Source organism: Amblyomma americanum, chromosome 6 (assembly GCF_052857255.1).
Source record: "Amblyomma americanum isolate KBUSLIRL-KWMA chromosome 6, ASM5285725v1, whole genome shotgun sequence".
In the NCBI taxonomy this organism is placed as follows: Eukaryota; Metazoa; Arthropoda; class Arachnida; order Ixodida; family Ixodidae; genus Amblyomma; species Amblyomma americanum.
In genome coordinates, this window is record NC_135502.1 from 30847791 (window position 1) to 30860162 (window position 12372).

General features: G+C 45.8%; 1 protein-coding gene across 2 annotated transcripts in view; it reads right to left on the bottom strand.

The window, feature by feature from the left end:
- Positions 1–12372, bottom strand: part of LOC144094635 (uncharacterized) — a 45709-nt gene that overhangs the window by 20627 nt on the left and 12710 nt on the right. For both annotated transcript variants that reach the window (XM_077628558.1, XM_077628557.1), the window contains exons 2-5: positions 9371–9451; positions 8645–8737; positions 7185–7420; positions 1478–1607 (exon numbers count right to left, since the gene is read on the bottom strand). In XM_077628558.1, the coding sequence (XP_077484684.1) occupies positions 1478–1607; positions 7185–7420; positions 8645–8737; positions 9371–9418 (507 nt within the window). In that variant the 5' untranslated portion in view covers positions 9419–9451. The remainder of the gene's footprint in view (positions 1–1477; positions 1608–7184; positions 7421–8644; positions 8738–9370; positions 9452–12372) is intronic.

Sequence of the window (12372 nt, forward strand, 5' to 3'; positions counted from 1 at the left end):
ACACAAGAGCTAACTATCAACTGAAACTTTTATCGAACGAAACTACAATCAGTTGATATTCAGCACTTTTGTCGGCCAAGGCCACTGGGGTCCTGGACTGAGGACTCCAACCACCAGCTCAGTGGACACCTTTTTTTTTGTCAAACTTTTTTCCTTTTCCTCAAACAATTGTGTCGTCTTTTTCTTCGTCCTTGGTCTTTTTGCACTGTGTGAACGTAAGGCGCACCAAGCTGCCCAGTTTTCCGTTCATCTCCAGTCTTTCTTTTTAAATGTTTCCTTTTTTGTTCCCGAAGCTGGAAATGTCGTGTCGTATCCAACGGGCCACTCTCCAAAGTTTCTGGTAGTATTAATTCATGGCTAGCCTTTCTCGAGAAAAGAATAGGCGGCCTCGTTCTGTGGTCACGCTAGGCTGTCACAGAAACAAGTATAATAAAGAAGAGTGGCGGAAACAATGCCAAATGGTTGGAGGAAGTATAAACATAAAAAAAACCACTGCCAGTGTGCGTGACGCACATGCTTCGTCAGCATAGAATCGACTCCCGTCTGCCCGTGTCTGTTTTACCGTTTTATGTATCTATGCCGGGACATAAGAGGTAGCATAAGAGGGTTCTCGCACAGCTTCCGCCTTCACCGGTATATCACGTTGCACGTGAAGCTTGCGGTAATACCGGACGTACTACGTCCGTCGCTATGGACGAGGGTGGCGCTGGTGAACTCTCTCAAGGTTAAGTTACACGCAACATAGATACTTCCGGTAGTAGAAGATTAGACAGCCGCCGCCGTAGCTCAGTTGGTAGAGCACCAAATTTGGACGTCATGGGTTTAGATCCGACCAGTGGCATGCCGTTTTTCTTCTGCTTCCTGATCAATTATCTTTCAGCGTTAAAATAATTGCACTATTATTGATTAAGCCCGTAAATTATACAAAACAGAGAAACATTATCCCATCTTACTTTGGTTAAGATGACTGTTGGCTTCCTTCATTTGTGTATACACGCGCAGTGTGTTAGGCCGACACCGTCTGTATCGCGTTACACAAACTATTCTCACGATGAACCGAAACCTGGAAAGCATGCAGAGATCACCCGGCACGGAAATCTCAAGCAACTGTAACTAACCGGTAGCATTCACAAGCGGGATGAGGTAGTTGGGAATGTGTTCATGGATAATTTCGTAGAGGAACATGTTATTTTACCTACGACGCGACTTTTCTGGGTAATAAACTGACAAAGCGCTGTAAAAGACACCGCAAGTTACCGCAACAAGCGCAGTTAAAGGGTCACCGCAGAGTGCACAGAAAGACGCGTATACTGAACGCACGGCACTATCTGCGGCAAAAGTGCGAGACTTTGAGTGTGTATCGGTACAGCATTGAGAGGAAAGAGACTGTGCTCCCGTGCGTTAGGAACTGAATGACTAGCGCGCAGTGCACAACCGCAAGCAAAGCTTCCGGCTGAGGCAGAGGAGTCTCCCTCACCATCCGATTGACGTTGTCCAGGTACTCCTCTTGGTCCGGGTGCAGCGCGTCGTCGGCGTCCCTTTGCCTCAGCAGCTCGTTCCTCACCGTCACCGCTTCACCGTCGTCGAACAGGCTGTTCACTGCCGCCCTGGAACAAACACATTTGTTGGCGTGGTGGGCCATGCGAACTGAGTGCTGTGTCCGGCACTGCTGTAGCTTCAGTTCTTTGCGTGTGCGCGCGTGTTTGTGTGGGTCCGTGCGCGTGCGACTGCTGCGCTAGATATTGATTTGCACATGGATTCAATGGCACGTCATGGCTGGAATAATGTTGGCAGCAGAGACGTATCAAAGGGGGGGGGGGGAGCCCCCCCCCTTGCCTAGGCTTCGCCCTATACAACTGCTTCGGGCCTTTCCCGAAATCAATTTATGGCTACGTGCCTGTTAGGCAGGTGTACTGTGGAACAAACTCCTTCGCACCTTTAGGGCATCGCAGCAAGCTGATTTCGTCACTAGCTTCGTAGCTTTTATATTAATGGGTAAAAAAAATGTGCAAGATGAAGGGGAAGGTTGAGGTAAAGACGTACAACCGTAGTCGCGCAAGACCTTTCATTTTAACATAGAATTCAATAGGAGTTGAATTAGGGGAGCAATGGTTACACCTCCTGCTGTTAACCCCTCTATTCTGAGCCTACATGATAAATCAAGGTACTTCTTTATGAGAAACATCTCAGCCAACTTTCATCGCAAAACGCCGCCGCGGTGGCTGAGTTGTTATGGCGCTCGACTACTGGCCCGAAAGACGCGGGTTCGATCCCGGCCGCGGTGGTCGAATTTCGATGGAGGCGAAATTCTGGAGGCCCGTGTACTGTGCGATGTCAGGGCGCGTTAAGGAACCGCAGGTGGTCGAAATTTCCGAAGTTCTTCACTACGGCGTCTCTCATAGCCTGAGTCGCTTTGGGACGTTAAACCCGCATAAAGTCTATCGTAAAACATGACACCGTTGTGCCGGAGATGAGTATTAGTTCATTCTCATGTTATATTTCTTTTTATTACTGATACAAATTTCAGTCATAAGAGCAATTAATTCCCGCCAGCTATAATATTGAGAGTCCTCGACAGAGAATAATTATGAACAGCCGTCGCAGGGCTTAAACAACGGAATGACAACTGTCATACGAGTATTAATAGTTGCGGTGTGCACTTAAGGTCCTTACGTGCTGTGAATGCGAAAGCATCCTGTGATATAAAGGCTTTTACTGTAAAGGCATTTCACCTAAAGGCCTTTATCATTGCAATTGTCATTGATGACCCTCATCTTTATTTAGTATCCTCCTTTATCATTCAAAAACGGCCACTATCACTATAACTATCAATGTCACTATCCATATCACTGACTACTACTGTCTCGTCTAATGTCTTTACTTTATTGCCTGTTATCACCCATTACTGTCTTATGGCCTACTGATGACATCATGTGAGCACACAGTGACGTCATCAAGGTTTTCAGACCACTGCTGCTGGACATGAACGCCAAGTTTCGTTGCCGATGAGTCATTTAATGCTTTCGCGTTAATAATCTACGTGTTTCACTAATCAGGACTGCTACTACATTTCTATTATATTACCCCATTCTATGACCCTTCACTCTTCTTTCCTGCAGTGTAATGAATGAGTACGCCCTAAAATCCTGCCATCACTTTACTCCAACATATATCACATGTTTATAGGGGCGCTTTTAGTGTTATTTTTCTGCGTCGGTAAAAGGCCCGATTCCTCTTCGCGTCCTGACATTGCTCATCTGCCAGAGAAAATCCCGCTTGCGTGTCCTGTGTTGTCGCGTGTATTGCGTGCGTCCTCCAGACAAGGCGTGATGGCGTGCTGAACTGAAATGCCGTCGTCCATAGACAAATGATGTTGACATCGTGTGGGCAATCGATGTACATTACAGACACGTGCGGACCCGTGCCTGCGCCGCGCAGCTTACAATGACGACCGCGAAGTGGTTGTTGCGACCTCGGGTCAAGTATTGTAAATGAATGACGACATGGCCATTGCGAAAAAAGCTTCTGTGCAAGCTGTGCTCCACACCAGGCTCATTTTTATGTAAATAAACGTGTTTATGCATGCGGCGGCTGGTGCAAAAAAGGACAAACAAAAAACATGGCGCTTCTTCCTCGCTAAAGTGTGTGGAAACTGTCATCCAATAAGCATCATATATCAATGACCGTAACACAACCGCGCCATTAACTTTTATGCAAACTGTAAACTTACACCACCACCACCACATGAACCGCCACTCATCCTCAGCAATATATATATATATATATATATATATATATATATATATATATATATATATATATATATATATATATATATATATATATATATATATATATATATATATATATATAATACATCCGTTACTGAATTTTCCTTGGCGCAAAAAAGAAAGTAATCTCAAAACTCGATTATAACCGCAAGAATTTGGTACAATTGACAGAACCTTCCAAGGCTGATATCGTTTAATGTTTCGGACCATGAGCTGTTGCCCTCAGCTGCAAACTTTTTTTGCTTTGTTTGATTTATGGGGCGTAACTTCCCAAAGCGACTAAGGCTGTGAGGAACGCCGTAGTGAAAGGCTCCGGAAATTTCAACCACCTCGGGGTTCTTTAACTATAGTCCTACTACAATCCGTGAAGCTTCTTAAAAGCGTTCGACGGTGGTACGGTGCGTCCGAAAACAAAAATAGATGTTTATAGGCTTTCAACTACACCTGTACAGTGATCCACGCAACAATGGAAATATACTACGAATTAATTTCGGCTGCCGGGCGTACGCTGAGGGGCACGAAATGTATGCAGACGGGGAATTTTTTTTTCGGGATCTTTAATTTGCACCCACCTTTTGTCGATATGCTGCGGTTGTGTCAAAGAATCGAACGCGTGATATACAGTCAGTCCAGGTTTAACGCCGTTAAACTTTGTGATGACCAAATCTTGAAGTTATGGGATATACCTACTTAAATGCGAAATCTTATTCATAAGGTTGAAGTAACACCGCTGTTCTAATTAAATTATAAAATAATTAGTATCAGTGTTGTGATGTATGTATGTTTTGTTTGTATATAATGGTAGTGGATAGAGGTCGATAATAATTCGGGTTATCGTACTACTTTTAGCAGCTATTTCAATAGGTGCATTTGGAAGCGGAAATCTACAATAACTTCGGCAGTGTTTGCCACAATAGTTATCATTCTGGTAGAAAATTGTGGATACTAGCTAACGTTCAAAGTTAATCCGGTGCTAAAAGACAAGGAAAACAACAAACAGGACTCGGTGGGTATCGTTTTGAAGCGAAAAGCTTCACTACGTTAGGTAAAGCAGTCATCGGATAGGCCGGAGAATGACCTTGAACGACCTTCAGCCCAACCACGTCAGTCGTGTATGTGGTACAGTTATGGAGTCGAACCCTTGACCCTGACCTTGACCCATGAACTTTGGTTGACATTTGGCATTGAATGACCTTTTGGTTGACCTTACGAACATCCGATGTGGTGATGTGAAGCCACGTGATGACATCCGATGGAAGTATCGTAAGACCATGTGATACCACGTCATAGCCACGTGGTCGTGTGGGTATATACACAACGGCTGTCGCGAGCGTGTAGCGGAGCTGCCATGGACGAGCCCCAGGCGCTTAGCAAGCGAGCTTGCTTTTCGCTGAATTCCGGGGTTAGCCAAATTAAGCCACTGTCAATTTGCGTCTGTGTGTGTGTGTGTGTGTGTGTGTGTGTGTGTGTGTGTGTGTGTGTGTGTGTGTGTGTGTGTGTGTGTGTGTGTGTGTGTGTGTGTGTGTGTGTGTGTGTGTGTGTGTGTGTGTGTGTGTGTGTGTGTGTGTGGTGTGTGTGTGTGTGTGTGTGTGTGTGTGTGTGTGTGTGTGTGTGGTGTGTGTGTGTGTGTGTGTGTGTGTGTGTGTGTGTGTGTGTGTGTGTGTGTGTGTGTGTGTGTGTGTGTGTGTGTGTGTGTGTGTGTGTGTGTGTGTGTTTTTTCGCGCCGAATTAACATTGAGCATGCATCAACTGGCCCTCCAAATAGTGTGTCTGCACTTGGCGTTGTTCGGCGATCTGTTGCCCGCAGAAAGCAAAGTGCTGTTTTTCGCACACAGTTGGTACATAACCAGCCGTTTTGTTTAGAAATGAATTGCATGAGACTGATTATGCTTGCGATATCTGCCCCTGTGTTTCCCTTGTGGTACAACGCGAATTACGTATTGATACCTTATGTGGCCGTGCCATTTATCTCAACACCGACGGCACGGTTTATGTAGTGGTCTGATTTATTTTCTATTGTGTGCATGAAAATTTTTCTAAAAAAGAATGTATGAAAAATATGAATACGTCTAGTTGTTTTCTATTCAAACGTGGTCTGCTGCGCACTTACGTTCGCTTCTGTACTCGGTTATTTTGATCCAGATGTGAAGTTACTGAAGTGCAAGTTATTTGTTCATGACCGCCACTGCTATTAGCTTAGCAATTCTGCCTAGATTCTGAAAGATGAACAAATTCCTTTATGATAATAGAATACCGCACACCTTATGTGCCAGTCCTCGCCATTAGTGTGCTGTGCTTTCGGGTATTACTTTAAGGTCTGGGGAATGTATGAATCGGTGGATGGTCAGATAAATGGTCCTGATGGAGCAACATTTACGTGGTGGAGCTGCACGGTTCTTAGTTACGAAACAAAAAACGGTCAGTGAAACTTTTCTCTAATCAGCGCACAAGAAACTAAGACTACCAGCGGCTATTCTAATACTGGTTGACGCAATATGTTTGTGCGCAATTCCTTATCGGGCGCTGTCAGTAGTCGCAAGCAGCATCCACGTCGCCCATGTTTAAGGTTTCTACACGGAAAGTAACGCAAACGTCTAGAAAATATAATCCATCGTTTTGCACGAATCATTTGCGTAGAAACCGCAGCTAGCAGCCGAGACAGCGTTGCCGTAAATAAACAGTTGTGCGCCCGCAGCCACCGTTTCCATGTTTACTTTGTACGAGCGCAAAGGAATTTTCATATCAGGGAAATTATTAATCTTATTTCTGAAGAAGAAAAATGATTGCGCAGCTACTTTCAGCATGCTTATTTCAAAGAAATGAAAGTGCTGCTTACTTCTTCCCGGGTCCCGACGTCCCGGCCTATTTACTTACAAAACAAACTCTGTGCTGCGGTACACTAGACCAAATGGCCTGGGGAACCATTTACCATGTGCTGCCCCGTGGCGTGTTCGCAAGAAATGGGTTTTCTCTACTTGCCTTCTTCTTTTACCGTCCATCTTATTCCAATATCTTCTTTCTTATTATTTATCTTTTTGACTCATTTCTATCCCCATTTCTCTCCCGTAGTGCAGCCAACCAGACTTAGTTCATGTGTGTCTCGTTTCGCTGTCCCCATTTTACAACTATTGACCTTTTTTTCTTAGGGTGAAGTTGCAGGTGTCCACCCAGAGAGGAGCAGTTACCGCGCCTTTCCTTTCTTCATGATCTGCTCGTCCAAATCTAACTGCCTTTTCCCTTTCTGCTCTTGCCATCTTCTCCTAACGTAAAAACACAACTCATTTCGTTATGGTTGACTGTTTATTACTGAGGACTGTCTCACGCCGTCACGTTTAAAGAGCCTGCGCTCGCGCCCTCTACATGTAGCGGTTAGATATGTGCCCCACTGCTCACATTTTCTGCGACAGCCTCTGCCGGTCGTTCTCCAGGTTGGCGGCGGTAACCTCCATCTGCCGCAGCTGGTCGAGCTTGATCTGGTAACACTGGAGCGTGCGCCGGCGCTCCAGCTGCTGTATGCGCCGCTCGTGCTGCACGTACGCGTGCAGCCACTCGGCCGCGATGGGCTCCTCCGTGGTCCCCGAGTCGCCCGCGGGTTCTGGGTCCTTGGCGGGCTGTGCTGGATGCGTCACCTGCGGACGGGAGATCGCGCCGCAGTTAACGCCCGCTGTCAGCGCGCGCTCCAGCCTACTCTAGAACGCTCATGCAGAGTGCTGTCCACATTTCTGAAATCGTTCGGTTCACCTCTTGTTCCGGACAATGAAACAAAATATCTTGCTCCAATAGTAGGCCTACAAAGTGGAAACTTGAAAAGACGAAAGAACCGGAAGCCCCTGGAACGAGCTGGAACTTTTAAGAAATCGGTTAGGGGGCTCGATATAGTAAAAAGGGAACTCTGTGAAGTTCGGAACGCCTGTGAACGTTCCCTGATTCATTGGGCGCTATTTATTTCTACTCTTTTTTTTTGGGGGGGGGGGGGGGGGGGGGCGCTATTCTTACCATGTGGTCAGCCAGATGTGATTTGCTTTAATGCACAAACAACGAACGTCTGTGAGGTTGGACCGGGGCATCTATTCTTCTGGCCTTGATTCTATGCCTTGCATACTAGCGGGAGCTTTGACTGACTCCATACACATTGTCCTCACGTGCGTTCGTAAGATCATCGATGGCTGAGTTGTGAGGGACAGCCACAAAAGCCTTAATGTTGAGTAACAAACGCTGACGAGAGAGGCTACGCAGAACGCCGAGAAAACGGCCTTTTCTTGCAGCGGTTGTACTTGAAGCAAACTACTAATGAGCGACGAAGGCTAAGCGTGCAAGCGAACACCGGTGCCCATTAATAATCAACAGCTGCCTTTCGCGCACTGCACAGCTTCGTTTCCGGCAAAAGATGACGCGTTGCGCGCAGTGTATTGCTACAAACGTCGACTATTGATTGCTCGACACTGGTCACTGTAATCATTTTAAGCGCCGCTGAATAAGGAGGCCTGTCACTTTTTTCAGTGCTGTAGGAGGGAAATCCATACTGTTCGAAGTAACCTGTTCGCGACATTGAAAAAATGTTTCCTATAAAACAGTATCGCTTAAAACAATTTTAAGATTTCGTACGAGCTGTTCTATCGTTTTTACAACTTTTAGGCGCAGAGAAAAGATTATGTATGACTGGTGGTCAGCAAAGGCTATTGTTTCTGAGAGAAGATTCGGTGCCCGAGCCAGACTTGCCGTGCCCGTCGTACCCAGCAGTGTTCTGTCTTTCATGCGTGGCGGGAAAGACAACACATTTGTATTTGTAGAGACCTACAGTGCATGATCCTGCACCGAAATGTCGGCCATATTTTGCTTAGTTAGCCACATACCTGGGCCACAGTAGTTGTTTCGGTATGAGGCACGTAAGAGTTTTGCTGAGGCTTCACCATTTCTGCCACAGTGTCCTTATGAGGATATGTGACCTGTTAAAAAAAAAACATACAGAGAACATGATGTGTTAGCCCTAGCAGCCGCTGAACGTCATGATGGGATAGAAGAATGTCTTTGAATAAACTTCTATTGCTGCACTTTTAAAGATTTTTTATGCTTAGTTTACAAGTCACTGTGCATCGAACCAGAGCAGCGTCGTATTTACTGCATAGCCGGAGATATCAGTGCAAAGTAGTAGATACACAGCTGCATATGATCATAGAAATGAGAGTGCTGTGTTCTTTCGAAATGATGTGCATGTCTTGAGAAAATTTTGCACTAGGCAGGAGCTACCTTTGCTTCATACCTAAGTGCACATGTATAAACTGCATGTAGATTTTTGTTTTGAATTTTGCGAACTAAAAATTGCGCTGAGAAAACGTGACATGGTGCCAAAGGTGTCTGAACTGCTTGCATTATATGTATTTCCTCTGGCTGAGTTCGGATTTGGGTTCCCTTAATTTGCGCCATCAACACCGACCTGCCAGTTAATCCCCCCTACGACATTAATGCGCACTGCCCTTAACAACACTCGTCTCTCAGAGCTCAACTCTGCAACACACCCACAAGACAATGTACTGTGTTCAGGCTGTACTTAGTCATAGTAAACATGTCTGTTGACTTACGACGACATCCAGCGGAAGCGTTGCATGGCTGCTGCCGCCACAGCCCATGCCAGCTGCGTGGCGACTTCCACTCTTTTGAACCTGCAACAATATTTTACCGCTGGTGAATTAGGCAAGCAGTTTAACCCAATAGTTTGCAACGGTCTTAGTCACTTCGTGCGACGCTTACCGTCACGTTTGCAAACAGCTAGAGCACATTAAAGAAAGGTGGCGTTCATGCAGTTTCAGTCGGCGTTGACTGACCACGATTCTCAGGCTATCGTGTGACCACACGATCCTCTTTTCTCGGACTTGGGTCGAATCGGTGAAAAGCGGACTCAGTTGTTCCTAAGCGAGCTCTTTCAGTCGCGTTTGATTACGATTGAGTTCGACTTAATTCGAATTGATGGTGTCATACGTATACTTTAAGCACTGGGTTAAAAGAATTAAAGCGATTAATTCTTAGTTCGAATAAATCGCTTTAATTCTTTTTGACCCAGTGCCTAAAGTATACGTATGACACCATTCTGAGACGTGCTGCTCAAGTTTTTTTTACCTCCTTCTGTCCCATTTTTTTTTGTCTGTAGACATAACGACGTAGCTCATTCTAAATAGGTGCTCAGTTGCAAACCATGGCGCATAATGGCGCTGTCCAGGTGGAGTGATCATACTCACCTTACCTGTTCACTCCATCACTCGGGTCTAGGAATAAATCACTAAAAAAAATTGGAGGGGACACTTAAACTCCACCTTAAGGATATGAGGCGATAGTGTTAATGAGTTAATGCCCATATATGCGGACTCGGTCATTCTCAACTTTACATTCATGGATCCCCGGTAGTCCTCACACCATTACTTGCGCAATGGTTGCGGTTAAGGGGCGCACCACTGCCCTTCGATGGCGGGCGCTGCCAGCGGTGAGGCTTGTGCGACTCAACTTGCTCTTTCCGAGCGACCTGTCGCGATCAGTCATTGATTTAACATCCACCTGCCACAGCGCTCAGTAGCTCACAATCCGAGCAGGTTGTGAGGGCGCGACAATGTCCCGTGACCTAGGTGACCCACCTAGGTTGCTTCTCCGCCGGGTGGCCACCTGGGCCACCCTATTTTTCTCTCTCAACGCCGACAACGCCGACGCCGGGTTTTCTGAGCGGCCTTTAACGCCATCGCGTTAAAGAAAAAAAAAAAACCTGAGGAGGTTTTCACATTTCAATCAACGAAGCCCAATGTATAGATCGGGTCGTTACGATCGTATCTGCAAAATATTGCACCCATGAGCGCCGTGTAAGGCGAGTAAATTTCAAATCAAAAGCTATTCGCGCTCTCGTTCGACGAAGCCAACTTCCTCGTCCTCTACGCTGGCACCCGAGACTTCGCTGCGACGCTGCAGCGAATTTAATGCCGAGGGACGCTCGACGTCTCGGCGTCTGCCAATTGTTCTAGCATTTTTTTTTGGTCGCGCCCTTGGTTTCAACAAAACAAAAAAAACGTACATTTTAGTTTCTCGTCCTGATCCATTTATGCCTCTGCGTGGTACGGGTACCACCACTCGATACTATACCATTGCCCATCGCTTGTCGTTTACATCGTTCATTTCTTCCTACCTTACTGTGAAAGAGGGCACACGTCCTTTTCAAAGAGCAGCTCGCGAGCCTCTGTGCCCCGCCCTCCAGTACTCGTAATTGTGTTTCATGTATACCGCAATGTCTTGAAGCTAAAAGCAAAAAAAAATACTTGAACGGGAACATATTTGACAGAAGTCCATATGGTAGGGTTTGTAACGTATAGAAGGCTCTAGCACCAACCAAGAGTTGAAAACGAGATTTCGACATTTCGAAACGTTGGGATCTCGTAACGTTGTCGTCGAGCGGATGTAACGTAGCGTAACATTGACCGGATGGGTGAGCGAAACTAACTGGAAACGGGCACGATATAGAGAGAAGGGTGTGTCAAAATCGTTTGATTGCTACGGATTAAACCCTGCTCTTATTAAGCCCTTCAAAAAATTTGCCGGCATGCTCACCGATTGGTGCACATGTAGAAGCAGTCCCACGCATCACGCCGTTAAAGGTGTTAAAGATGACGGTAATTTCGTCCAGCGCAGCTGGCGTAATATACTTCAACATTTTACTGTGATAGCTGTTAAGGGTAGGACGTCTCTTGATTCTGCGGCGTTGGCGTAACGCGCCTCGCTGCTTCGCCATTGTGCATTGAGGTCACGCATAACGTTACTGAAACTAGACACGCTGAGTGGTCGCAACACAATAAAGAAGACCGCGGAAGAGGAAAATAATAAATGAATAGTATTACATTCAATGTCGCAAACATTTGTCACTTAATCTCGCACTACACAATTACATAATGTGAAAATAACCGTCCTAGGAATTTAATTTTTTTTCCTTGCACTATCGTGGGGTATCCTTTTCTGCACAGCACTCCACAAGCTTATTTCGAATTTCAAACTAATTAATTTTCCCTCTCTCTTTCGAAGACTTCTAATTTACCTGAAATTGTTTTGACGTTGAAAAGAGAGCTGGTCGTAGGCGTGACGTGCGCAGCATGGTATCAGCGGCATTTTTTTTTTTTTCAGGATCTGCTTTTTATGTAAGGAGTCAAATATATTCCTCTGTTGAAGTGCATTTGTTTGCCTATAGCACAACTGATGTCTCAACGTGAACTATAATTTCTTGGTATGGCGTTGCGCACACGACGAGACGAACGCCGGAAGGAGTAGGACGACAGTAATTGCGCTCTTTCTGTCGTCCTACTCTTTCCTGCGTTCGTCTCGTCGTGTGCGCAACGCCATACCAAGAAAGCTGTGCACCAACTCGCCCAGCAAGAAGTTCTTCTACAATACGTGAACTATAATTTTTCGATTTACTTCCTGGCTTGTTGGTGGTCTGCTAATTGTTTGCAGGGCTCCAGCTCTTAGTAAAGAGTTTGTGTAGGTTAAGTCGGACTCATATAACAAATGTTTCGCGGCAATGACAAGCACATTAACTAAACTAACTTCTCTGCAGCAC